This window comes from Neoarius graeffei, chromosome 17 (assembly GCF_027579695.1).
Source record: "Neoarius graeffei isolate fNeoGra1 chromosome 17, fNeoGra1.pri, whole genome shotgun sequence".
NCBI lineage: Eukaryota > Metazoa > Chordata > Actinopteri > Siluriformes > Ariidae > Neoarius > Neoarius graeffei.
Window position 1 is genome coordinate 49,779,081 of NC_083585.1, and position 24,199 is coordinate 49,803,279.

At 41.8% G+C, this 24,199-nt stretch overlaps 2 protein-coding genes across 2 annotated transcripts; both read left to right on the forward strand.

Annotated features, from left to right (window-relative positions):
- Positions 1 to 9,670: 9,670 nt before the first annotated feature.
- Positions 9,671 to 14,145, forward strand: LOC132901223 (olfactory receptor 2AT4-like). Its single transcript, XM_060943554.1, has 2 exons — positions 9,671 to 10,627; positions 14,098 to 14,145. Exons 1-2 carry the CDS (start codon positions 9,671 to 9,673, stop codon positions 14,143 to 14,145), a joined length of 1,005 nt encoding a protein of 334 aa, XP_060799537.1.
- Positions 14,146 to 14,351: 206 nt separating this feature from the next.
- On the forward strand, positions 14,352 to 23,872 carry LOC132901224 (olfactory receptor 2AT4-like). Its single transcript, XM_060943555.1, has 3 exons — positions 14,352 to 14,730; positions 14,825 to 14,967; positions 22,886 to 23,872. The coding sequence occupies exons 1-3, from the start codon at positions 14,352 to 14,354 to the stop codon at positions 23,870 to 23,872; spliced, it is 1,509 nt and encodes a 502-aa protein (XP_060799538.1).
- Positions 23,873 to 24,199: the final 327 nt, after the last annotated feature.

Below are 24,199 nucleotides of genomic sequence, written 5' to 3' on the forward strand. Positions count from 1 at the left end.
TAATTCATAATTATTATTCTTCCGGGTTTGCGGTGTTTACAGATCCCAGCGCGCTCGCGGGGCGTGTGTGGGCATGTGAGGACACTCCTCCTCACCAATCAGTGCACAGGGGAGTGTCTGCTCACGCCCCCAACCTCACTCGGCACGGTTTGGCTCGCTTCAGCCCCACTCCAAAACGGTGCGAGTTTTAGGGGCTAAGCAGGGCTGAAGCGAGCTGAGTCGTGCTGGTTTTTGGTAGTCGAAACACGAGCTGTGTCGGGCTGAAGTGAGCTGAAGCGAGCTGAAGTGAGCTGAAAAAGGGTAGTGGAAAAGGGCCATTAGAGTCTTTTTTTTTTTTGGTGCTGGTGGTGGTGTTGTTGTTGTGGTTTTTGTTTTTCAGCAATGTAAAAAGTAGAAGCATTTGGGTTTGTTTATTTATTTATTTATTTATTTATTTTGATAATACAGAAAATATATCACTGTTGAACATGATGCTGGTGAAAACATTAAAGAAAGGAAGGTTAATAATACGGGAACTGATAATTGATAAAAATGTGAAGGTGGACTTTCTTTCAACAGTGTGACATGTCCATAGTTCATCCTTATGATTACTCCAGATTTAACCACCCAAGATGTCAAATGAATGCATCCCTTAGTCTGTTTAATCACATTTTATTGGCTACCAGCTGCCATGGGGAGAGCCATCACTGAGTTTATTTGATCACATTTGTTACCAGCCCCTATGATGACAAAAAATGAGAACCAGGATTGATTAACCAATTGGGATCAGGTACATTCTATGCGTAGGGTCATCAGTCGATGAAGTACTGATGCTTGAATACTGCAGGAGGAAAAAGATGGGTGGATCTGGTTTTTTAAGGGATGATGTTATTTTCAACATTTCAGTGGAACAATTAACTACAGTATGTCTACACTGTTAGTGTTAATATAATGGCAAAAGTGGTTAATGGCAAGCAACAGACTATAAATATAACCATTGCCTCTACTTCTGTCTTGCATCAACCCAAAATGCATGAGTGTCTTGCATATATCTTTTTTTTCTTTTTTTTTTGTATACATAACACAGTGATTTTATTTAGCGTATTCTCTCAAAACCATGAGCAAAGATGGCAGAAATAGTATTTTTGGGTCTTTCAAATTTGAATTGATCTCTAATTAACTATCATCAATATCTTATTTCAGCTTCTTTGTCTTTTCTTTTTTTGAACTCTAGAACCTAAAAAGAAAAAAAAAACTTTATAATGATGTACCACAGTATCTTCACAGAATATTATTAGGTAGTTATCAGGTAGTTATAACGTACTTGAACTTACTTAACATAGTATGTAAATTAACAAATTATTGGGCCATGTAACTGTAAATAATATCTTCAACAATAAAACTGAGACCAAAAATATTTAAATTCAGAAGCAGACTGCCATACATCCATTATGTATTATATGCGTCATACTCCAATAAGCTCCAAGTCTCTTCAGAAACAAGCCAGAGGGGCACATGGATCATATATTTTTAAAATACCAACTTACACTAGAATCCATATTAGCCATCTATTTACAATGGATTGCCTCTACTGCATTATAAGCTCGGGAATTGTGACACTATAATACGCTCTACATATACAGTATCACGGCTCGAAATTCACGGTGGTCCAGTCACCCGAGGCGGCTTAATTTGTCATTTGGCGCGTAATTCCTGTCACTAGTCAGCCCGGCTGGCTAGTTGAAAATAAAAAATATATATGAAGCGAAGATTCAGACTAGGGCTGTGCGATATATCTAATATATTCGATATATCTCCGAAAATTCTGTGTGACATACATAAAATTATTATATCGTAACTATCGAGTATTTTATGGTCATCTTCCGACTTGCGTTTGTTTTGTGTTTGTTGCATTTGTTTAAAACATTTTCTGATGGTTTTCTCCCTGTCCCTCAGGCAGTAATGTGAGAGGCTGCCTAAGGGTGAAAAAAAACCAATAATGTCACACACTCGCCAACCAATCCCGGGCGACATCTCGTTGCTGAAAGGAACTTGCGGGAATATTTTCTAGTTTCGGTTTACAGCGCTGACTCAGTTCGTGCAACTGCTGGTGTTGCACAGGCTACCGTGTAAGCTCTGTCAATTTCAGCGACAAATTAAAAATGGAAGCAGACGAATTGGTTCCTAAAAGAACTAGTAAGGGGTCAGTCATCCAGCATTTTTTGGGATATCGCGAGGAGGACGTGGAACAGCAAATGCCAGTTTGTAAAGTGTGCAAAAAAACTGTCATCACAAAAGGCAGCAGCACTACAAATATGTTCCATCACCTGAAAACTCACCCAGTACAGTATGAAGAGTCTCTTAAATTCCGAACTACTTGCCCACGAGCTAACCCCCCCCCCCCACAAGCTAAACAAATGACCATAGCAGCCTCGTTCTCCAAAGCCACCCCATATGAGAAAACGAGTCAGAGATGGAGAGCTATAACGGATGCAATCACTAACGTCATTGCCGAAGACATGATCCCAATTAGTATAGTGGAAAAACCAGGCTTCCAAAAATTATTAAACACACTCGATCCCAAATATGAGTTGCCTGGCCGCAGACATTTTACAGAGAAGGCAACATCGGAATTATACACATCTGAGAGGCAGAGCCGGAAAACATTCAGTTCAAAAGTGTGCAAAGAGAAAAATTATGTTTTGCAGATCTCTCTCTTCTCTCCCTCAATCTCCCTCTCTATTGTGAATGTTCCAGTGGTTCTCAGTAGTCAGGTTAATAGCTTGGAGATCTACCTCTATTTTTTAAAATAATTTAATGAAAGAGCACTTTTCTTATTTAGGCTACACTCAAAAAAATAAAACACTGGATTTACTTAACCGAGTTATGGCAACTGGTCCCACGAAACTGTGTTAATTTAGATGTATTGAATACAGTTATGTTTTGAATAACTCAACATAACTGTATTCAATACATCTAAATTAACACAGTTTCGTGGGACTGGTTGCCATAACTCGGTTAAGTAAATCCAATGGTTTTTTTTTTTGAGTGTAAATGTCTTTCTCATTGTTGAGCTTGCACTTTATTGATTTGAGCTCTGAGCAGCTCTGTATTGTATTGCCCCTTTGTTGCAATTTTCAAGATTGTTTTTTCAGTTTGTGCCACATCTTTGTTGAATAAAAATAGTCTTATTTCAACTCAATTGTGATTAATCACGAACATGAAAATTTAAAATGTGTTGTTGAAAACCACCTGTAAAGTTAACCAAGAATGTTATTTAATCTGCAGGGATTGTAGTGAAAACAGTAAAGAGTAAAAGTTAGATTTCATGGGGTCCTTTAGAGGAGATTTCAATATATCATATATTGTGAAATGGAGAAAATGTATCGTGATATTCATTTTTTCCCATATTGCACAGCCCTAATTAAGACACACCGTCAACTAAAGCCGCCACATATTAAGCGTGTGCCGTGTTTGTGTTAATCGATGTGTTTATCAGCAGGACGGAAAATACCGAAGAATTCCGAATCATATCGTGTATGAGTCAGGCTGTCGTTTTTTTCACTACTGCGTATGCATATAACGCATCTCGTTGAATATCGCGGTAATCACGTTATCAAATTCAATAGATGTGGCCACATTATTGCCCATTTAAACACGTGTTTTTGTTGTTGTTTACATCTACATCTGACAAAGCTACGTTGCAATGTGGAATTTTCTGAAAGGTGTACAGAAACCGCCAGAGACGGGGAGAAAGCGACCTCGGTCTGAAGAGGAGAAAAAGGCCGCCGATAAAGCGTACGAGAAGGAGAAACGACAAAGGACTTATAAGCAAACGTGGGAGCAGGGTAGGCCTTGGCTACGATACGATTTTTATGGAATACTTCATTTTTTTCAAGTTGATTCCTAGTCAATATGAAGCTCCTAATGCTTTCTCTCTCATAAATGGTTAAATACAGAAAGCATGTTGGACATATTTTGGGTGCTATAGTCATGATAGTAAGTATTTTTGTTTTCAATACTCATACACCAAGTTGCCAAGTTTTCCAATATATTATTATTTGTTGATATTATATTATGGTGCTCTGTGCTGTTCTCATTTATGTATTTAACAACAGTATCAAAATACTCGGGTCTTGAAATAAATGCACACTAGTCATGAACAGTGGTAACTACTCTCTTTTGTGTTATTTTTGACAGAAGTAAAATTCATACATGAACAAATTTTGGCTAGTTGATTTTCTGTTTGGCTAGTTACTTTGGAAGATAACTAGTCTGGCTGGCTGGTGAAAAAATACATTAATTTCTAGGCCTGAGTATGCAATTTTAAACAAAAAATACACTATCTCTACATTGTTGGTCAGTTCTGTATCACCTGGAGTGTAAATGCAGCTATGCAGTGGCAGCTCATGTTATGAGCTGCATGTGTGCCGCCAAGGTATTAGTTGTAATTAAACTATTAAAAAATTGGAATTAATCAAATCTAATCAAAATTAGATCTAATCTAAATACTAAGAAGTATATTGAAGCACTAGTGCTAAAAAGTAGTATAAATTAAAATACTGTAAGCAAAACACTGAAAGAAAAGTCCATAAAAGCACTTATTTAGCCTATTCTTATGCTATAACTCCAAACAAATTATTCAATTTACAGTGGGGCAAAAAAAGTATTTAGTCAGCCACCAATTGTGCAAGTTCTCCCACTTAAAAAGATGAGAGAGGCCTGTAATTTTCATCATAGGTACACTTCAACTATGAGAGATAGAATAGGGGGAAAGAATCCAGGAAATCATATTGTAGGATTTTTAATGAATTAATTGGTAAATTCCTCAGTAAAATAAGTATTTGGTCACCTACAAACAAACAAGATTTCTGGCTCTCACAGACCTGTAACTTCTTCTTTAAGAGGCTCCTCTGTCCTCATTACCTGTATTAATGGCACCTGTTTGAACTCATTATCAGTATAAAAGACAAATATTTTAAGTTCGTTTCTTAGACAAGTATATTTTTTAAGTTTGTTACCTTGTTAACAGTTTCGGCGAGAATCTCCCGCCTTCTTCAGAAACAGTCCAACAGTCGACTGTTTCTGAAGAAGGCGGGAGATTCTCGCCGAAACTGTTAACAAGGTAACAAACTTAAAAAATATACTTGTCTAAGAAACGAACTTAAAATATTTGTAATAGTTAGACATAATGAACATCCACTACGTAGTATAAAAGACACCTGTCCACAACCTCAAACAGTCACACTCCAAACTCCACTATGGCCAAGACCAAAGAGCTGTCAAAGGACACCAGAAACAAAATTGTAGACCTGCACCAGGCTGGGAAGACTGAATCTGCAATAGGTAAGCAGCTTGGTGTGAAGAAATCAACTGTGGGAGCAATTATTAGAAAATGGAAGACATACAAGACCACTGATAATCTCCCTCGATCTGGGGCTCCACGCAAGATCTCACCCCGTGGGGTCAAAATGATCACAAGCACGGTGAGCAAAAATCCCAGAACCACACGAGGGGACCTAGTGAATGACCTGCAGAGAGCTGGGACCAAAGTAACAAAGGCTACCTTCAGTAACACACTACGCCACCAGGGACTCAAATCCTGCAGTGCCAGATGTGTCCCCCTGCTTAAGCCAGTACATGTCCAGGCCTGTCTGAAGTTTGCTAGAGAGCATTTGGATGATCCAGAAGAGGATTGGGAGAATGTCATATGGTCAGATGAAACCAAAATAGAACTTTTTGGTAAAAACTCAACTTGTTGTGTTTGGAGGAGAAAGAATGCTGAGTTGCATCCAAAGAACACCATACCTACTGTGAAGCATGGGGGTGGAAACATCATGCTTTGGGGCTGTTTTTCTGCAAAGGGACCAGGACGACTGATCCGTGTAAAGGAAAGAATGAATGGGGCCATGTATCATGAGATTTTGAGTGAAAACTTCCTTCCATCAGCAAGGGCATTAAAAATGAAACGTGGCTGGGTCTTTCAGCATGACAATGATCCCAAACACACTGCCTGGGCAACAAAGGAGTGGCTTCGTAAGAAGCATTTCAAGGTCCTGGAGTGGCCTAGCCAGTCTCCAGATCTCAACCCCATAGAAAATCTTTGGAGGGAGTTGAAAGTCCGTGTTGCCCAGCAACAGCCCCAAAACATCACTGCTCTAGAGGAGATCTGCATGGAGGAATGGGCCAAAATCCCAGCAACAGTGTGTGAAAACCTTGTGAAGACTTACAGAAAACGCTTGACCTCTATCATTGTCAACAAAGGGTATATAACAAAGTATTGAGATGAACTTTTGTTATTGACCAAATACTTATTTTCCACCATAATTTGCAAATAAATTATTTAAAAATCAGACAATGTGATTTTCTGGATTTTTTTTTCTCATTTTGTCTCTCATAGTTGAGGTATACCTATGATGAAAATTACAGGCCTCTCTCATCTTTTTAAGTGGGAGAACTTGCACAATTGGTGACTGACTAAATACTTTTTTGCCCCACTGTATGTTTAACTGTGAAAAAGTAAAGGTGAATTGTAACCATTACATTTATGACATTTAGCAGATGCTGTTATCCAGAGCAGTCTGGGGAGGAGTTGGGGATTGGGTGTCTTGCTCAAGGGTACTTCAGCCATTCCTTCAAGTCCAGGGAATAAAACCAGCAACCTTTTGGTCCCAAAGCAACTTCTTTAACCATTAGGCTAACACTTCCCCAGTGGTTTGCCTTTTAATGTTCATTCACATATTGTATTTATCAGATTGTTTTCTTTTCACCTTAAGATAATTCAATAATCTCTCACTTCATGACAAGCTTTACATTAATTGTCAATTTTTACTGTCATAGATTAGCTTTTTCCTGCCCCCACTGCAGTTTCATATTTGCTTTTTTTTTTCTTCCCCACACACCATAAGTCATGAAAATGGCTCACATGGTTTAATGGTTTAACTGGCTACAAATACCCAGAGTATTCAGAACCATATTTAGATGGAGATGTACAGTGTATATACACACACTGTATAATGGGAGGTGGAGCAAACGCTCATAATTTGCCATTTAAAGAAACATAATAAATGATTTAATTATCCAGTGATTATTAAAAAAAGACAGTAAATGGAGCATTTCCACCATTCCAGGTTTAATGAGAGTATAGGAGGGCATAACAATATTATAGTAATAATATTATAGTATAAGAAGGAGAAGAGAAGAGAAGAGAAGAGAAGAGAAGAGAAGAGAAGAGAAGAATTTTGAGTTTTAAATTGCAGTGCTCCTATAGAAAATGCATCAAGTTTGGTAGGTCTGGTAATATACTAAACATCACTGGTTATTGTGGCAGTGTAAAATCATGTAGAGATGATTAAATCATTAGATTGCATAAGTCTAACCACATGAACACTGCATGTGAAGCTGGACACCCAGAATGGGTCACCGGTCCACCACATCACATCATTCAGTTCAACATCCATCCATCCATCCATTATCTGTAGCTGCTTATCCTGTTCTACAGGGTCACAGGCAAGCTGGAGCCTATCCCAGCTGACTATGGGCGAGAGGCGGGGTACACCCTGGACAAGTCGCCAGGTCATCGCAGGGCTGACACATAGAGACAAATAACCATTCACACTCACATTCACACCTACGGTCAATTTAGAGTCACCAGTTAGCCTAACCTGCATGTCTGGACTGTGGGGGAAACCAGAGCACCCGGAGGAAACCCACGCAGACATGGGGGGGAGAACATGCAAACTCCACACAGAAAGGCCACCGTCGGCCACTGGGCTGGGCACAAACCCAGGACCTTTTTGCTGTGAGGTGACAGTGCTAACCACTACACCACCGTGCCGCCCTCAGTTCAACATAACCAAAACAATTACAGACATGAAACTCAGCACAGGTTGTGACCTGAGCTCAGAATCAAACTAACAACCCTGTATCACTGGATTTATTTAAAGACATCTCTCTGTCCATTACAAGACAATGTAATTATTGACTTGTATTCAAAATGTATTACAGAAAACTGGCCATTCGGTCTGTTACCAGATCAGATCCTTATGAGATTTATCACTCAGGAAGTAAATGACTTAAGATGCCCACAGCTGAAAAACTGCTTTGTTCTGGCAAAGCTGACGTTTCCATATAGAAAGAGCAGTCCTCTTTGACTACATGCAATAGCACCCTGGGTTTAGATTTGATACCTTGAAACAGGCTGATAGCACTCGAGTCCAGGACTCAGACTCAAGTCCAACTCGTGCCCTTGGACTTGGGCACTGATGACTCGGACTTGGACTCGGACTCAGACTCGTGCATTAACTGTATTCGGACTTGTAAATTGGAGATGAGGACTTGGATTTTTTCTTGATTTTTTGGAACATGCCATAATAATTTGGCATAGGATATTTATATCTACATTAATTTTGTACTAATTTCATGCAAGAGTGTCACACTTCCAAGCCCTGGCGCGTGCATCAGAGACTCTCAGCTCGGATCAATAGTGGACTCAACTCGGATCAATAGTGGACTCGACTCAGAGCAATCGTGGATTCGGACTCAACTCAAAATTTTCTTTAATGACTTGGACTTGGCCCTGTGATGACCTGGCGACTTGTCCAGGGTGTACCCCGCCTTTCGCCCGTAGTCAGCTGGGATAGGCTCCAGCTTGCCTGCAACCCTGTAGAAGGATAAAGCGGCTAGAGATAATGAGATGAGATGAGATGAGATGAGATGAGATGAGATGAGATGAGATGAGATGAGATGAGATGAGATGAGATGAGATGAGACTTGGACTTGACGCTGACTTGAACACTGGGGACTCGAGACTGGACTCTGACTCGAGGTTTAGTGACTCGACTACAACACTGCCTTGAAATATAGGGACACACTCGATTCAGAAACATGCAGAATGGGCTTGTCTTTGTGGCATGTGAAAAAAGTCTTCAGAAGCCAATGTACATTATCTTCTGTAATCTTGCAATATCAGATCCAGGACTTTTTTGATTTGAAATATAGGAACACACTGACTTTAGAAACATATGGAATGGGCAAGCAAAGAGCAAGAGCAAAATACTTATCTGGACACAACCTTATAATTAAAGAAGGCCTGGAACATCATATAAGCAGCATATGTGATAAAGCATCATGAAAGAATTACTTAAAATAATTAACTTAAAGCATAAAGATATCACAAAGCTCTTGTAAAGAAGGATATTTTACTAAATGTACAATCTAAAGCAAATTACAGTAGCTATACCCTATTGCTACAGAAATGTAATCAAATTAAAACATTTGTTCTGTGTTATAATATAAAAATATAATATATTATTAAAAACACTGTATATTTATGCAAAGATAAATATCAAGCAATCATGCAGTTTAAATAATCAAAACAGGAGTGCTCATCTAAACTCCCTAAAGGTGTGATCAGATGTAAATTATATTCATTACGTCAAGCAGTGCTCAAAACCTCAACAGTTAAAAAACCCAGCCCTGACAAGTCTTCATTATTTAGTTTGTGGACACCATTTGAAGAGCCTGGATCAAAATTTAGGCAAGGTATATTTCAAGTGTTGTGGATTTAGGGATACTGCATTTTTTATATGTATATAGTTCCAAGTCTAGTTGATATCATTGATTTCATGAAAATCACCAAGAAAGTCCCATGTAAAATATACTGTAAACATTTATGCTTTTTTTTTGTCAGATGACTATCTATACTGAAATATTGTACAAAAACAGCACAACCAACATTCCTGAATTTGTCCTCCAAGGATTCCAAGATATTCCTGCTGAGTATCATGGATTGTTAGGAACCCTTTTCTTCTTTTTTTATCTGATGCTGGCATCTGGGAACATTTTCATCCTTGTCTTTGTGGCATGTGAAAAAAGTCTTCAGAAGCCAACGTACATCATCTTCTGTAATCTTGCAATATCAGATCTTGGATTTGGAACTACAACTCTGCCCAGAATAATTGCTAAGTACTGGTTATCTGAAAATATTGTAGCATTCAGTGGTTGTTTCATACAAATGTATTTTGTCCATTATTTTGGGGCTTGCAGCTCATTTCTTATGGCATTAATGGCCCTTGATCGATTTATTGCCATATGTAACCCATTGAGATATCCAGTGCTGATTAAGAACTCCACGATTGCAATTCTTTGTTCAATGTTTTGGACAGGAAACCTCCTCCAGCTTGGTGTAATTACTGCACATGTCCTTACTGTACCTTACTGTGGCCCAAATATTATACAACACTGCTACTGTGATTATCTTTCAATAACTAAACTAGCATGTGCAGACATAACAGAAATAAAAGAGACTAGTACTCCCATTGCTATGACAGTACTGTGGGGCCCTTTATTTTTTATTATATTTTCTTATGTGGCCATCATTATTTCAGTCATGAAGATCTCAAATAAAGAGGGACGATATAAAATGTTTTTAACATGTACTCCACAGCTGTTTATCATCTGTCTGTACTATCTCCCAAGAAGTTTTGTGTATATTGCATTTACTGTTGGATTTCATTTTGAAACAAATCTCCACATTGCAGTGGTAATGATGTACAGCCTTTTCCCTGCCCTCATCAATCCATTCATATACTGCTTTAGGACAAAAGAAATTAAGGATACATTAATGAAGAAATTTAAGCGAAGACAGGTGAGGATCAATGGAAAAACTATTTTCATTTAAAGAACATTATATCTTGTTCAAATATTTTTCATGCATAATTGATCAATACCATGTAACCTAAACCCATACCTACTATTTCTTATTAATTTTAGATTTATGACATGCAATATACAAGATAGATGTCATTAGTTGAAATTTATTGATCAGACAGAACAGTTGTTAATCCATTAAAACATCCTGTTTAAAATGGAAATTAAGCAAGCCTATTGCAAAATATTTTATTTATGTATGCAAGATAAACAAATTACACAAAATGCATCAGTTTGTACATGGGTTATGTTAGAGCATTGCTGTAACTTATTCAGTATTTAAGTGATTTTTTTCAAGAATTTTTTTAATGTTTTAAGTATTTTAAATAGTATTTGTTTGTTTGTTTGTTTGTTTGTTTGTTTGTTTGTTTGTTTGTTTGTTTGTTTGTTGGCTACAACCATATTTGAGTAGAATGGTACATTTGGTTGAATTTATACACTTTTATTACATTTATCTTTTAGTATTATATTACTTTTGTTATTACACTAATTTTTATCATTTAATTCTGATTTAATGAGATATTACTCAAATGTATAGTTACTTTTACATCATGACATCATGTGTAATTTTTTTGCACCATGCATCTGTTTAAGAGCATTTAAAACACATATCTTTATGAGTAGCTCTGTTGTGTAATACTTTAAACGTTCCTTTTTAATTATTCTAATCCTAACGGTTAAAACTAAACTACTACTTTCCAAGATTGTCTTTTTGTGAAGAAATAAAAATCCATGTCTGGAATTGATTAAGCATTTTCATTATGGACATTCAGGTCATTATCAATTACAAAACAGCCCAAAATAATAATAATAATAATAATAATAATAATAATAATAATAATAATGATGATCGTACAAAGAAGTCAACCCATTCTTTGAATGAAGGGGTACTCTAACCCCATTTGATGTTAGAACTGTGCATGCTCATGGCCAGTAAATTTCTAATCTGTCAAAGATTAGTTTTAATAAAATAGTCTTCAGTACATATTGCATGTCTATGATCATTAGTCAATTAGGTAAGAAATCACCGATATGCACCCCAACATTGAGACCTTGTGAAGATAGGACCAGTATTTCATCATCAGAACCAACATATCGAATGCAGGCAACCCTCAGAGCTGTGCGTTTGGTTCACTGCTGTTTAACCTGCTGACTCAGGACTGTGCTGTTAAGCAAAACTAAAAAGAATACAAATCAGATTTTTTAAAAATGCAATTTTCAGATAAGCTCTCATTTCCTGCCAAAAACAAACTTAACATTAATTATAAATCTTGTTCATAAATTTTACTTGTATATATACAAAATAGGGCAGCACGGTGGTGTAGTGGTTAGCGCTGTCGCCTCACAGCAAGAAGGTCCGGGTTCGAGCCCCGTGGCCAGCGAGGGCCTTTCTGTGTGGAGTTTGCATGTTCTCCCCGTGTCCGTGTGGGTTTCCTCCAGATGCTCCGGTTTCCCCCACAGTCCAAAGACATGCAGGTTAGGTTAACTGGTGACTCTAAATTGACTGTAGGTGTGAACGTGAGTGTGAATGGTTGTCTGTGTCTGTGTGTCAGCCCTGCGATGACCTGGCGACTTGTCCAGGGTGTACCCCGCCTCTCGCCCGTAGTCAGCTGGGATAGGCTCCAGCTTGCCTGTGACCCTGTAGAACAGGATAAAGTGGCTACAGATAATGAGATGAGATATACAAAATATGTGAAGATACAGTATGAAGTTCTTTGAGTGATGAACGTATTTCATGAGTGAGTGTAGTGAACGAGTGATATATTTTTCAACACGAGAAGATAAACTTCATATCTTCACACCACAGTTCTCCTGAAAGCTTTCCCCTGCAGAACAAAATTATGCTATCAGTAAGCTTCTGGCAGTTAAATTGGCATTTGAGGAGTGGGGACACTTGCTAGAGGGTGGTGCATACCCATTTGTTGTATTCACGGACCAAAAGAACCTACAACCCCATATCAGAAAAGGTTGGGATGGTATGTAAAATGCAAATTAAAAAAAGAAAGTAGTGATTTCTAAATTCACTTCTACTTGTATTTCATTGCACACAGTATGAACCCAAGTTTTGCCATGTTTTGGCTGTTCAACTTCATTTCATTTATTAATATACATCCATTCCTGCATGCCTGCGACACATTCCAAAAAAAGTTGGGATGGGGCCAGTTTGGGGCTAGAAATGAGGTAAAACAATTAATTAATGATGTGATTTGTAACAGATGATGTCAACAGGTTACTGCAATCATCATTTCATACAAAAACAGTATCCAGGAAATCCCTAGTCTTTGAGGAGCAAAGATGGGACAAGGGTCTCCAGTTTGTCAACAACTGTGTGTGAAAATTATTGAAATGTTTGAAAACAATGTTCCTCAAAGAAAGCTACAGAGGGATTTGGATATTTCACAATCCATGGTGCATAATATCATTACATAATTCAAGGAATATGGAGGAATTTTGATACATAAAGGGCAAGGGTGCAAGCCTAAACTGAACACCCATGATCCCCAATCCCTCAGATGGCACTGTATCAAGAATTGTCATTCAAACAACCATCCAGACTGTTCCCAGCAACAAGTCCAAAAGTCAGGGTCTGTCATAGTATGAGGTTGTATTTGTGCCCTTAGCAAACTTCTGTGATGGAGCATTAATGCAGAAAAGTACATTGAGAATTTGGAGCAACATATGCTGCCTTCAAGATGACATCTTTTTCAAGGATGTTTCCACAAGACAATGTAAAACCACATTCTGCACACATTACAAAGGCATGGCTGCAGAAGAAGAGGGTATCTGTCCCCTCTGTCCCCAACAGAGAATGTGTGGTGAATTTTAAAACAATAAATATGACAAAGTCAACCCCATACTGTTGCGCATCTGTTTGCAGGAAGAACGGGACAAAATAACACCTGAAACACTTTATCATATGGTGTCTTCAGTCCCTAAACATCCTTTAAGTGTTGTGAGAAGGAATGGCAACATTACAAAGTGGTAAATGCTTTACCATCCCAACTTTTTTTTTAATGTGTCAAAATTGAAAGGTGCTTATTTTGAAAAAAAAAAATCAAATTCATGAGGTAAAATATCAAATTATGTGCTGTTGTATTGTTTTGAGTGCAACACAAGTCAAATATTATTTATGAATCATTGTTTTCAATTTTAATTTCAATTTGAACACATCAACTCAACTTTTTCTAATTTGGTGTGGTAGAACATCTCAGAATCGCTAAGTACCTGAACCCCACCAAGCCTGCTGGTCCTTGTCCTTTCCTTGCTTCTATTTCATACTGTATTACTGCCCTAGTTCCAAAAGCACTAAACCTGACTCCCTGTCCTGCAGCCACATGATGCAGAATTCAGTCTGGTCCTGAACCCATTCTGATTCCATCATGTTTTATCAGAGCTATGACCTGAGAGATTGACCAAAAAATTGCCATCACACCAGTATGCAACATGCCCCTCTAACCTCACCTTTGTGCTGTCTTGTCTCGGGGTTAATTGAAAACCTGGGCACATACAATGCCAGCAACTGGTCATCCAGGCACCCAGAGAACTTACCATCTACTCAGGGCATGCTGAGAGACATTAAGCATTACATATCAACCTGCATGGCATGCGCTCAAGCAAAAGTACAATGTACTCTGTCCATTGAAAAGTTTATCCCTCTACCCATGCCCCAGCACCCCTTATCACACATAGCATTAGACGTCATCACAGACCTCCCAGAATCCCAGGGTAACACCACCATCCTTGGCATCATTGATCATTTCTCATATTACTTGCACCTGATTCCTCTGCCTGGTTTACCCACCACCTTTGAAACAGCCAAACTCCTTTTTGACAATGTGTTTAGATGTTTCAGCATCCCCAAAGGTATAGTGAGTAACAGGGGAGTGCAGTTTACATCTAGGGTGTGGAAGAAGTTCAATGAGAAGCCAAGAGTTTTTGTAAGCCTCACATCGAGCTGTCATCCCCAGGCTAATGGGCAGATGGAGCATGCAAATCAGGAGATCGGCTGCTTCCTGAAGACAGTCTGTGCTGACAACCAAAGTGACTGGGCTCATTTTCTCCCATGGGCAGAGTATGCTCAGAACTTTCTCTGCAACTTTACCACCCACCTCTCTCTCTTCCAGTGCATATGCAGGTTCCAGCCCCCCATTCCCATGGAACATCAGTCCCACTGGCTCCCCCACAGTGGATGACTGGTTCAGGAAGTATGGCATAGCATGCACCAGTGCTTGGAACAAGCAGTCACCCAAAACAAATGGCTCACTGACAGGCAAAGATGTGAGACCCCTAGTTACCAAACAAGGAACTGAGTGTTACTAGCCACCAGGGACATCAGGGACCTACTTGGCTTCAAGAAGTCCAACACCCAGTATATCTGCCTGTATAAAATTCTGCACTAAATAAATGAGGTCACCTACCTCGATTTACCCAAACACTGCCAAGTTGCACCCTCCTTCTATGTGTCCCACCATTTCAGGACCCCTGGTATCAGACACCCCTCCAAACACAACTCCTGAACCCTTGAAGACTGATGGCCAGCTGGCCTTCATGGTTAGAGCCATCTTAAACACCCACAGGAGAGAAGGTGGGCTGGAGTACCTAACTGACAGGGAGGGATACATCCCGGAAGAGCAGTGCTGGATCTTTGACTGTTGCTTATTCAAGTCTTTCACACAAGACACCCAGAGAAACCAGGTCCCCATCCCAGAAAGAATTCCACTTCCAGAGTTAGCGCCCCAGGGAGGGTGGGACAAACTCTGTCACATCAGCACTGAAGCCTGCTCTGGACTCTGTTTCCCAGAATCTACCACAGTCTACAAACATGACCACCACAGACTAAAAATACTGAAAGCACATGCACACAAATTCGCCAAACTTTAAAATCACACACAATGGTCTCTCATTAAATGAAGCGGGTGATCCATGCGTTGGCATCCTTCATGCGGTGGAGCCACTGGAGGGGTGCGTGGTCCGAACAAAGGGTTAAAGGGCATCCCAGCAGGTAGTAGCGGAGGGCAAGGACCACCCACTTGATCGCGAGGCACTCTTTTTCGATGGTGCTGTACCTGCCCTCACACACTGACAGCTTGCGGCTGATGTACAGCACTGGACGGTCCTCCCCCTCCACCTCCTGGGGAAAAAACAGCCCCCAGCCCCCTGTCCGACACATCTGTCTGTAACATAAAGGGGAGAGAAAAGTCAGGGGAGTGTAACAGTGGCCCCCCACACAGTGCAGCCTTCACCTCAGAGAAAGCCCGCTGGCATTGCTCCGTCCACTGGACCGGATCTGGTGCCTCCTTTTTAGTGAGATCAGTCAGTGGGCTGGTGACGTCCGAATAATTAGGTATAAACCTACAATAGTAGCCAGCCCCAGGAACTGTCTCACCCCCTTTTTGGTCTTGGGCCTCGGGCAGGCCGCAATTGCTGCTGTCTTGTTAATTTGAGGACGCACCTGCCCGTTGCCCAAGTGGAAGCCCAGATACCGTACTTCCACCCGCCCAATTGCACACTTCTTTGGGCTGGCTGTGAGACCCTCAGCGACCTAAGGACGGCCCTCAGGTGTTGCAGGTGCCGCAGCCAGTCCTGACTATAGATAATGATATCATCGAGGTATGTGGCTGCATAGGTGGCGTGGGGGCGGAGGACCCTATCCATCATCCACTGGAACGTAGCGGGCGCCCCAAACAGCCCAAAAGGAAGTGTGACAAACTGGTGTAAGCCAAACGGTGTGGAAAAGGCTGTTTTTTTCTTGGGATAATGGAGTCAAGGGGATCTGCCAATAACCCTTTCTCAAATCCAGTGTCGAGTAAAAGTGAGCCGTGCCTAGTCGATCGAGCAACTCATCAATACGAGGCATTGGGTACACATCGAATTTAGACACCGCGTTGACTTTTCTATAGTCTACACAGAAGCGGACCAACCCGTCGGCCTTGGGTACCAAGACCACTGGGCTGCTCCAGTCACTGTGGGACTCCTCGACGATGCCCATTTCGAGCATGGCCTCGAGTTCTTCCCGAACCACTTTTTTCTTGTGTTCAGGTAGCTTGTAAGGGCGGCTGCACACTACCACCCCCGGGGGCATCTCAATGTGGTGCTCTTTGAGGTCAGTGTGGCCGGGCAGGGGTGAGAACATGTCCGAAAACTCAGTTTGCAACTGGGCGATCTCCGCGAGTTGGTTCGGGGAGAGGTGGTCTCCACAGGGGACCGGAGAGGTACGCGATGCCAATGCTCCCTTTTGAACCTCTGGCCCCAGCTCCGCCTTCTCCGGAACTACTGACACCAATGCCACAGGGACCTCCTCGTTCCAGAGTTTGAGCAGATTGAGGTGGTAAATCTGTAGCGCCCCACCCCTGTCCATTTGCCTCACCTCGTAGTCAATGTCCCCGACTCGCCGTGTGACCTCAAAGGGTCCTTGCCACTTGGCGATCAATTTGGAGCTCAATGTGGGCAACAGTACGAGTACTTTATCTCCCAGTGCGAACTCCCTAAGGCACATACCCCTGTCGTACAGGCGGGTTTGCCGTTCTTGGGCCTGCCGCAAATTCTCCTGGGTTAGGTGTGTGTGTGGAGTTTTGCGCGCAGGTCAATAACGTATTGAATTTCATTTTTACTTGGTGAAGGTCGCTCCTCCCAATTTTCTCGCAGCACATCTAGAATGCTGCGTGGCTTACGCCCATATAACAATTCGAATGGGGAGAACCCCGTGGAGGCTTGTGGGACCTCTCGCACTGCAAATAACAAGGGTTCAAGCCATTTATCCCAATTACATGCGTCCTCGCTTACGAATTTTTTAATTATATTTTTGATGATGTGATTGAACCGTTCAACTAAACCGTCCATTTGTGGGTGATAAACGCTGGTGCGGATCGGCTTAATTCCTAATAACCCATACAGTTTGTTCAGTGTACGTGACATAAATGAGGTGTCTTGGTCAGTCAGAATCTCTTTGGGGATTCCAACTCGGGAGATGGCGCGGAAGATCGCTTCCGCAATACTGCGTGCTGAGATATTGTGAAGAGGCACTGCTTCCGGGTATCGCATTGCATAGTCCACCAGAACTAAAATAAAGCGGTACCCTCGTGTTGACCGATCTAATGGCCTGACGAGATCCATCCCAATTCTTTCGAATGGGGTCTCGATTAATGGGAGAGGGCGCAAAGGCACTTTTGGAATGGCCGCTGGATTTACTAACTGGCATTCGCGGCACGCCGTACACCACCTATGGACATCGCTGCGAATCCCTGGCCAATAGAACCGGGCCATTATTCAGGCTAGTGTCTTATCCTGCCCTAAGTGTCCAGCCATGGGATTAAAGTGAGCCTCCTGGAATACCAATTCCCGGCGGCTCTTTGGAATCAAAAGCTGCGTGACTTGCTCTTTAATCTGAGTGTCCTGCATCATTCAATATAATCTATCCTTCATAATAGAAAAATAGGGGAAGGATGGGGTGGCGTTTGGCTGGAGAGTTTGACCATCGATTACTCTCACTTGGTCAAACACATGCCGCAGAGTCTCGTCTCGCGACTGCTCTAACGGGAAATCTGCAAGAAATTCCCCGAGAGAGGGAGGAGGAGCCTGCTGCTCCTCACTCTGATGCGGAGATGACGTAGACGGCTCTGTGACAGCTGCTCCCGCCAATGCGACACCGGGACCTCCCCCTGCTGAACTATGGCAGGACCCACTCTTCACTAAATGGCTCATTACCTCCCCAAATCCCAGCCAATCAGTCCCCAAAATTATCGAGTGGGTGAGGCGAGGATTAACTGCCACCTTTACTCTAATTTTTTCCCCTCGGAAAAGAATGTGGACATACACTAAAGGGTAGCTGTGAACATCCCCGTGCACACACAACACCTTCACCCCCTGTGCTCCCCCCAATGCCTCGTCTTGCACCAGGCTTTGGTGCATTGAGGTCTGATTACAGCCAGAGTCCACCAACGCCTGATATGTATCCCCTTGGATACTCACCGGTATGCGATACGCTCCGGCCCGATCAAGGGCGGCTCCTGGCACGTTGGGGATCCGAACCACCGCGCCCACTTCCATTGCTGAGCACTGCTGTTGGAGGTGGCCCGGCTCCCCGCAGCACCAGCAAACTGGCCCGGGCTTCCTCTCTGCACCGGCCCTCTGGGGCTCACTCACCTGAGGGGGGGAAGAGACAGACACAGAAGGGAAAAACGGGAGAGCACCGTGGGTGCGACGGGCCGGCTGGAGTGGGGCCGGCCCCCGTCTCTGCGGTGGGGGAACGGGGCGAGGACGTGACACAGGAGGAGAGGGGGAGAGAGAGAGATAGAGAGAGGAGAGGGAAGAAGAGGATGTCCGCTGTCCTGCCGTCAGAACAGCCGCCAAATGGTCCTCTGCCAGCTCAATGGCCTGATCCAGCGACGCCGGGCGGTGGCACTGGACCCACTCCACGGTCCCCTCTGGTAGGCAGGTGATGAACTGCTCCAGTACCACCTGATTGATGATTCCCTCGGTGTTGCGGTTGTCAGCCCTCAACCACTGCCAGTAGGCATCCCGGAGCTGCTGGCCAAACGCGAACGGCCGGCTGACTTCCTCCAGGCGCAGAGCGCGGAAGCGCTGTCGCTGTTGTTCGGGGGTGTGCCCCACCCGCTGGAGGACAGCCCAGCGAAGGTTCACGTCGACCAGCAGGCGGTCGGTGGGGAGCTGTAGTGCGGCCAGCTGCACCTCGCCCATTAGCAGGGGGAGGAGGCGCGCCGCGCACTGTTCCACCGGCCAGCCCAAGGCCTCTGCTGCCTGCTCGAAGAGCGTGAGGAAGGCCTTGGGGTTGTCATGCGGTCCCATCTTAGTTAGGGTGAGGGGAGAAGGGCCCGCGGCGGTGGAGGTGGTGGACCCCACCGACACGAGGAGGTGCCGGAATGTCTGTCGATCTTCCTGCTGCACCAACACCAGGGCCTCGAACCGGTGCTCTTGCTCCTTCCGGAGGGTGACTAGCACCTGGTGCTGGCTCTGCTGGGCCGTGGCGAGGGCGTGGACCAGGTCTGTGAAGGGGGAGGACTCCATGGGGCTGTTCTTTTCCTGTGCTCTGATCCTGGGTTTCAGCACCACTGTAGCAGTTCGTATGAGTGGGTGGAGCACAGAAGGACGGCAGGCCAGAATTAAGTAAAAAAAAAAACTCTTTTATTGTGCACTTTTCAGTCGCACTCTAATTCTCCCAGCCACACACACACAAGTCATCTGGTTGGGGAGAGAGCTCTCCCTCTGCTCTCGCTCTCTCTTTAAGTAGGGCGCAGTCACTGGGGAAGACACACAAACACACGTTAATAGACCTCAGGTGCAGTGATTCTGCCACTTACCTTCCGTGACTCTGCCCTCCGGTCACAGACCAACGCTTGACCACGCCCCCGCTACCACAATGAGTTATTCTACCATCTGCATCACTGCCATGTTCCAGTATATTAATACTCAGGTTTCTCCGTGTTAATATCATAGCACCTTTAGTTTGGTTGACAGCGGCTGAATATGAAACAATTTTGTAAAATTTGTTGTTGCATCTGTGGACATCATCCTTCCTTAGATGAGTTTCCTGAACCAAAGCTAGATAAATTTTTCTTCTCCTCAACAGTTCTAAAACATGTACGTTTATGAGGACCATTTAAGCCGTTGACATTCCATCTCAAAATATTTAAGTCAGTCATAACTATCAGGTATTTGGGTTAATAGATGAAATAATAAAAAAATAAAGTGACATACTGTACCTCCAAATGTTTACCAACATCCCACCCTCCCCAGGATTGAGAAACAAAGATCCATGTGAAACAAGTTCCCAAAACCCACTGCAGACAGGGCATAGAACAAGCCTATGTCTGCCATATTCCCTCTTGACAATCCGTGACATCAGCAATGGTTCACACACAGTCAGGGCACTGGCATTAGCCCAGTTATCTGATATAAAAAATAAAGCATCGCCTCTATAAACATGTACAATGACAGTGGTGAGTAAAAAGAAATACAACAAGGAAATTAAAAAAATAGAAACAGCACACCCCCAAAACTCAACTTTTGACAAAAATTATTCCCCGATGTTCAGAAAAAAACACTTAACAGTAACATAAGGTGGTATATTCTATAGGCTACGGAATGGTAATTAACAAATAACATATAGCAAACTCCGCATTGCAAGATCCTATATCAAATGCAGATAGTCATAGTAGCCAGGGCCCACCAGACAGTCGCAGAAATCTGTCCATTGTGTAGTTAAGAAAACTAAAAAGGCGGTTGCAGAGATCTGGCCATTGTGTAATTAAAAAAAACAAAAAAGACAGTCGCAGAGATCTGCCCATTGTGTAGATAAGGAAACTAAAAAAAAAGGCCGCCGAGATCTGTCCATCGTGTAGATAAGGAAACTGAAAAGTCAGCTTGGGCAGCTTTAAATTGTCCAATGATAGCCGGTAGCATTATCATGAGTCCAGACCCATGAAACGAACCTGGGGTAATGAATCGCAGAATTGGCGAGCCTCATCCGGAGTCTGTAGAAATTTGGTCTCTCCGTTCAGAGTAACTTTCAGAGTTGCTGGATACTGCAGGAAATTCGGGATTCCCTTTCCTCTTAGATCTTTCCTCACTGCAGTGAAGGAGCTTCGTTTCTTTGCTGTATGGGTGAGAAGTCAGGGAAGAAACTGAGTATCGCTCCATCGTCTGTGCATAAGGAGCGATGATTCCTGGCTTCATGGAGGATGGTGTCTCTGTCATTATAACATAGAAGTTTAAAAAAGAACACTCGAGGTTTCCTAGTATTAGAAGAAGCAGAGGAATAAATGCGGTGAGCTCGTTCAATTTCAATTTCTCTTCCATTCAGAGCAGGAAACCAGAGTGGTAGTGACCGTTTGAGAAAGCCCACAGGATCGTCCTTTTCCGTACCCTCGGGGAGACCGAGCAGACGAAGATTGTTACGTCTCTTTCGGTCCTGTAAATCGACAATTTGTTGCTCCAAACTTTCCAAACGTTGGGCATGACTATTTAAGGTTTTTTTCTGCTCCCTCTGCTCACCTGTTAACAAGTCGATTTTTGAGCACATATGTAGTGGTCATGTGTGAGGCGAACTCATTCCTCAGTGTAGCTAACTCCAACTTCAGAACGGACTCAAGCCTCGCAAGAGAGTCCACCATGTTAGCAGAATTAGCACGATTGTCCTCCGACTTCGGCTTCTTCTTGTGTGGTAACGAAGAGGGAGTTAGAGTGAGCTGTTTACGCACCATTGACATTTAAAAGTGTAAACTGACGAAAATAAATCAAATTATTCTGTCAAAAAGAGGATAAATTTCAAAACAGGGGCCATATGCCAGGAGCTCTGTCAATGTGCGTGTGATTCCATGTATGCGTCACGTGATCTCCCAGACCACACAATATTTTAAGGTTTCTAAGTGCCATTCAATAATTGTGAAGCAATTGCTCAGTATGCTCTTTAATATTACCAAGCCTTAATTTCTGTGATCGTTATTCTGGTTTTTGACTCTGTCCATTTTCTGGAATATTTTTCATTTTGCCCCTTGAAGTGGTGTTTGCTAAACAGATGATTTTTTTTTGCCTTTTTTTCTGTGATTTTGCTTGTTATTCTGTTATTTCTGAAACGTTTGCCCTGGGTTTTTGTTGTTGTTGTTTTGTTTTTTAATACATTTTCAACTGCACTTGCATCCTACTCCAGCACATTTGTAACAGCGACAGTAAAGAAGGATATTTTAATATACATTTGAAATGAAATTTAGCTGTATCCTACTGCTACAGACATTTAATCAAAATAGTTGTTCTTTATTAATAAGGAGAACCATGAATATATAGGGAAAAGTATTGGTTCAAAATCATTGGCCTGTAGTGAATATCTAGCAATCATGCACTCTGAATAAATCAAGCAGGAGTGTTGACTCTCTAAGGGTTTGAGCTAATGTAAAAAATTACGTCAGAGTGTGCTCTAAGCCTCAACATGTGTTTAAAATCCCAAAAAGGCAAGTCTTCATCCCTTAGTCTGTGGACAGCATTGTAAGAGTCTGGATCAAAATTTATGGAAGGTATGATTCATGTGTTGAGGGTACAGTGATAGTGAATTTTGTATTTTCTACAAATACGTATATGATTTCACTCAATGAAATATTCATTTTAGACCAGAAAAAAACAAGATTTTTTAACTTTAGTGTCCTTTGTAAAATGTACTGTAAACAATTTTGCTCTTTTTTATCAGATGACTATTTACACTGAAATATTGTACAAAAACAGCACGACCAACATTCCTGAATTTGTCCTCCAAGGATTCCCAGGTATTGCTGCCGAGTATTATGGATCCATAGGAACCTTTTTCTTCTTCATTTATCTGATGCTGGCATCTGGGAACATTTTCATCCTTGTCTTTGTGGCATGTGAAAAAAATCTTCAGAAGCCAACGTACATCATCTTCTGTAATCTTGCAATATCAGATCTTGGATTTGGAACTACAACTCTGCCCAGAATCATTGCTAAGTACTGGATATCAGAGATCATGTCATTCAGTGGCTGTTTTACACAAATGTATTTTGTCCATTATTTTGGGACTTGCACTTCTTTTCTAATGGCATTAATGGCCCTTGATCGATTTATTGCCATATGCAACCCACTGAGATACCCAGTTCTGATTACACACTGCACAACTGTGATTCTTTGTTCAGTGCTTTGGATAGGAAGCCTCCTCATTCTTGGTGTAATTACTGCACATGCCCTTAGTGTGACTTACTGCGGCCCAAATGTGATACGACACTGTTACTGTGACTATATTTCAATAAGTAACCTAGCATGCGCAGACACAACAGCCTTGAAAGCCACTACTTCTATCATTGCTATGACAGTACTGTGGGGCCCTTTATTTTTTATCATATTTTCTTATGTGGCCATCATTATTTCAGTCATGAAAATCTCAGATAAAGAGGGACGATATAAAACCTTTTTAACATGTACTCCACAGCTGTTTATCATCTGTCTGTACTATCTCCCAAGAAGTTTTGTGTATATTGCATTTACTGTTGGATTTCATTTTGAAACAAATCTCCACATTGCAGTGGTAATGATGTACAGCCTTTTCCCTGCCCTCATCAATCCATTCATATACTGCTTTAGGACAAAAGAAATTAAGGATACATTAATGAAGAAATTTAAGCAAAGACAGGTGAGGGCAAATCAGAAAAGTATTCTGTCTTAAAGAAAATTTCTACATCTTGTCCAATTTATTTTCATGTGCAATTTGTCGGTAACAAATTGGTAACGTAACATTTTAAAATGGAGTAAAACATGTAAATCTAGACCTACTATTTTTTATTAAATACAGGTTTCTTCAAATACAATATACAAGATAAATGTTATTAGTTGGAACTGATTAATCAGCCAGAAATATTGCTAATCAATGTATTTTTTTTTTAAATAGCATATTCAGTGTGTTTTAGCGTATTTGTGTATTGAATGCTTGGGTCATTCATGGGTCATGTTAGAGCACTACTGTCACTTATTCAAGTATTGTTCTTTGAAGGTT

What these genes read in the sequence shown, in the direction of transcription:
- LOC132901223 (XM_060943554.1), top strand. Translation starts at nt 9,671, where the DNA reads ATGACTATCTATACTGAAATATTGTACAAAAACAGCACAACCAACATT. An exon ending in AGAAATTTAAGCGAAGACAG is followed by an intron (nt 10,628 to 14,097) that starts GTGAGGATCAAT and finishes ATGACCTGAGAG; the next exon opens with ATTGACCAAAAAATTGCCAT.
- LOC132901224 (XM_060943555.1), top strand. Translation starts at nt 14,352, where the DNA reads ATGCCCCAGCACCCCTTATCACACATAGCATTAGACGTCATCACAGAC. An exon ending in AGTCTGTGCTGACAACCAAA is followed by an intron (nt 14,731 to 14,824) that starts GTGACTGGGCTC and finishes GTGCATATGCAG; the next exon opens with GTTCCAGCCCCCCATTCCCA. An exon ending in GCTCACTGACAGGCAAAGAT is followed by an intron (nt 14,968 to 22,885) that starts GTGAGACCCCTA and finishes CTTTTTTATCAG; the next exon opens with ATGACTATTTACACTGAAAT.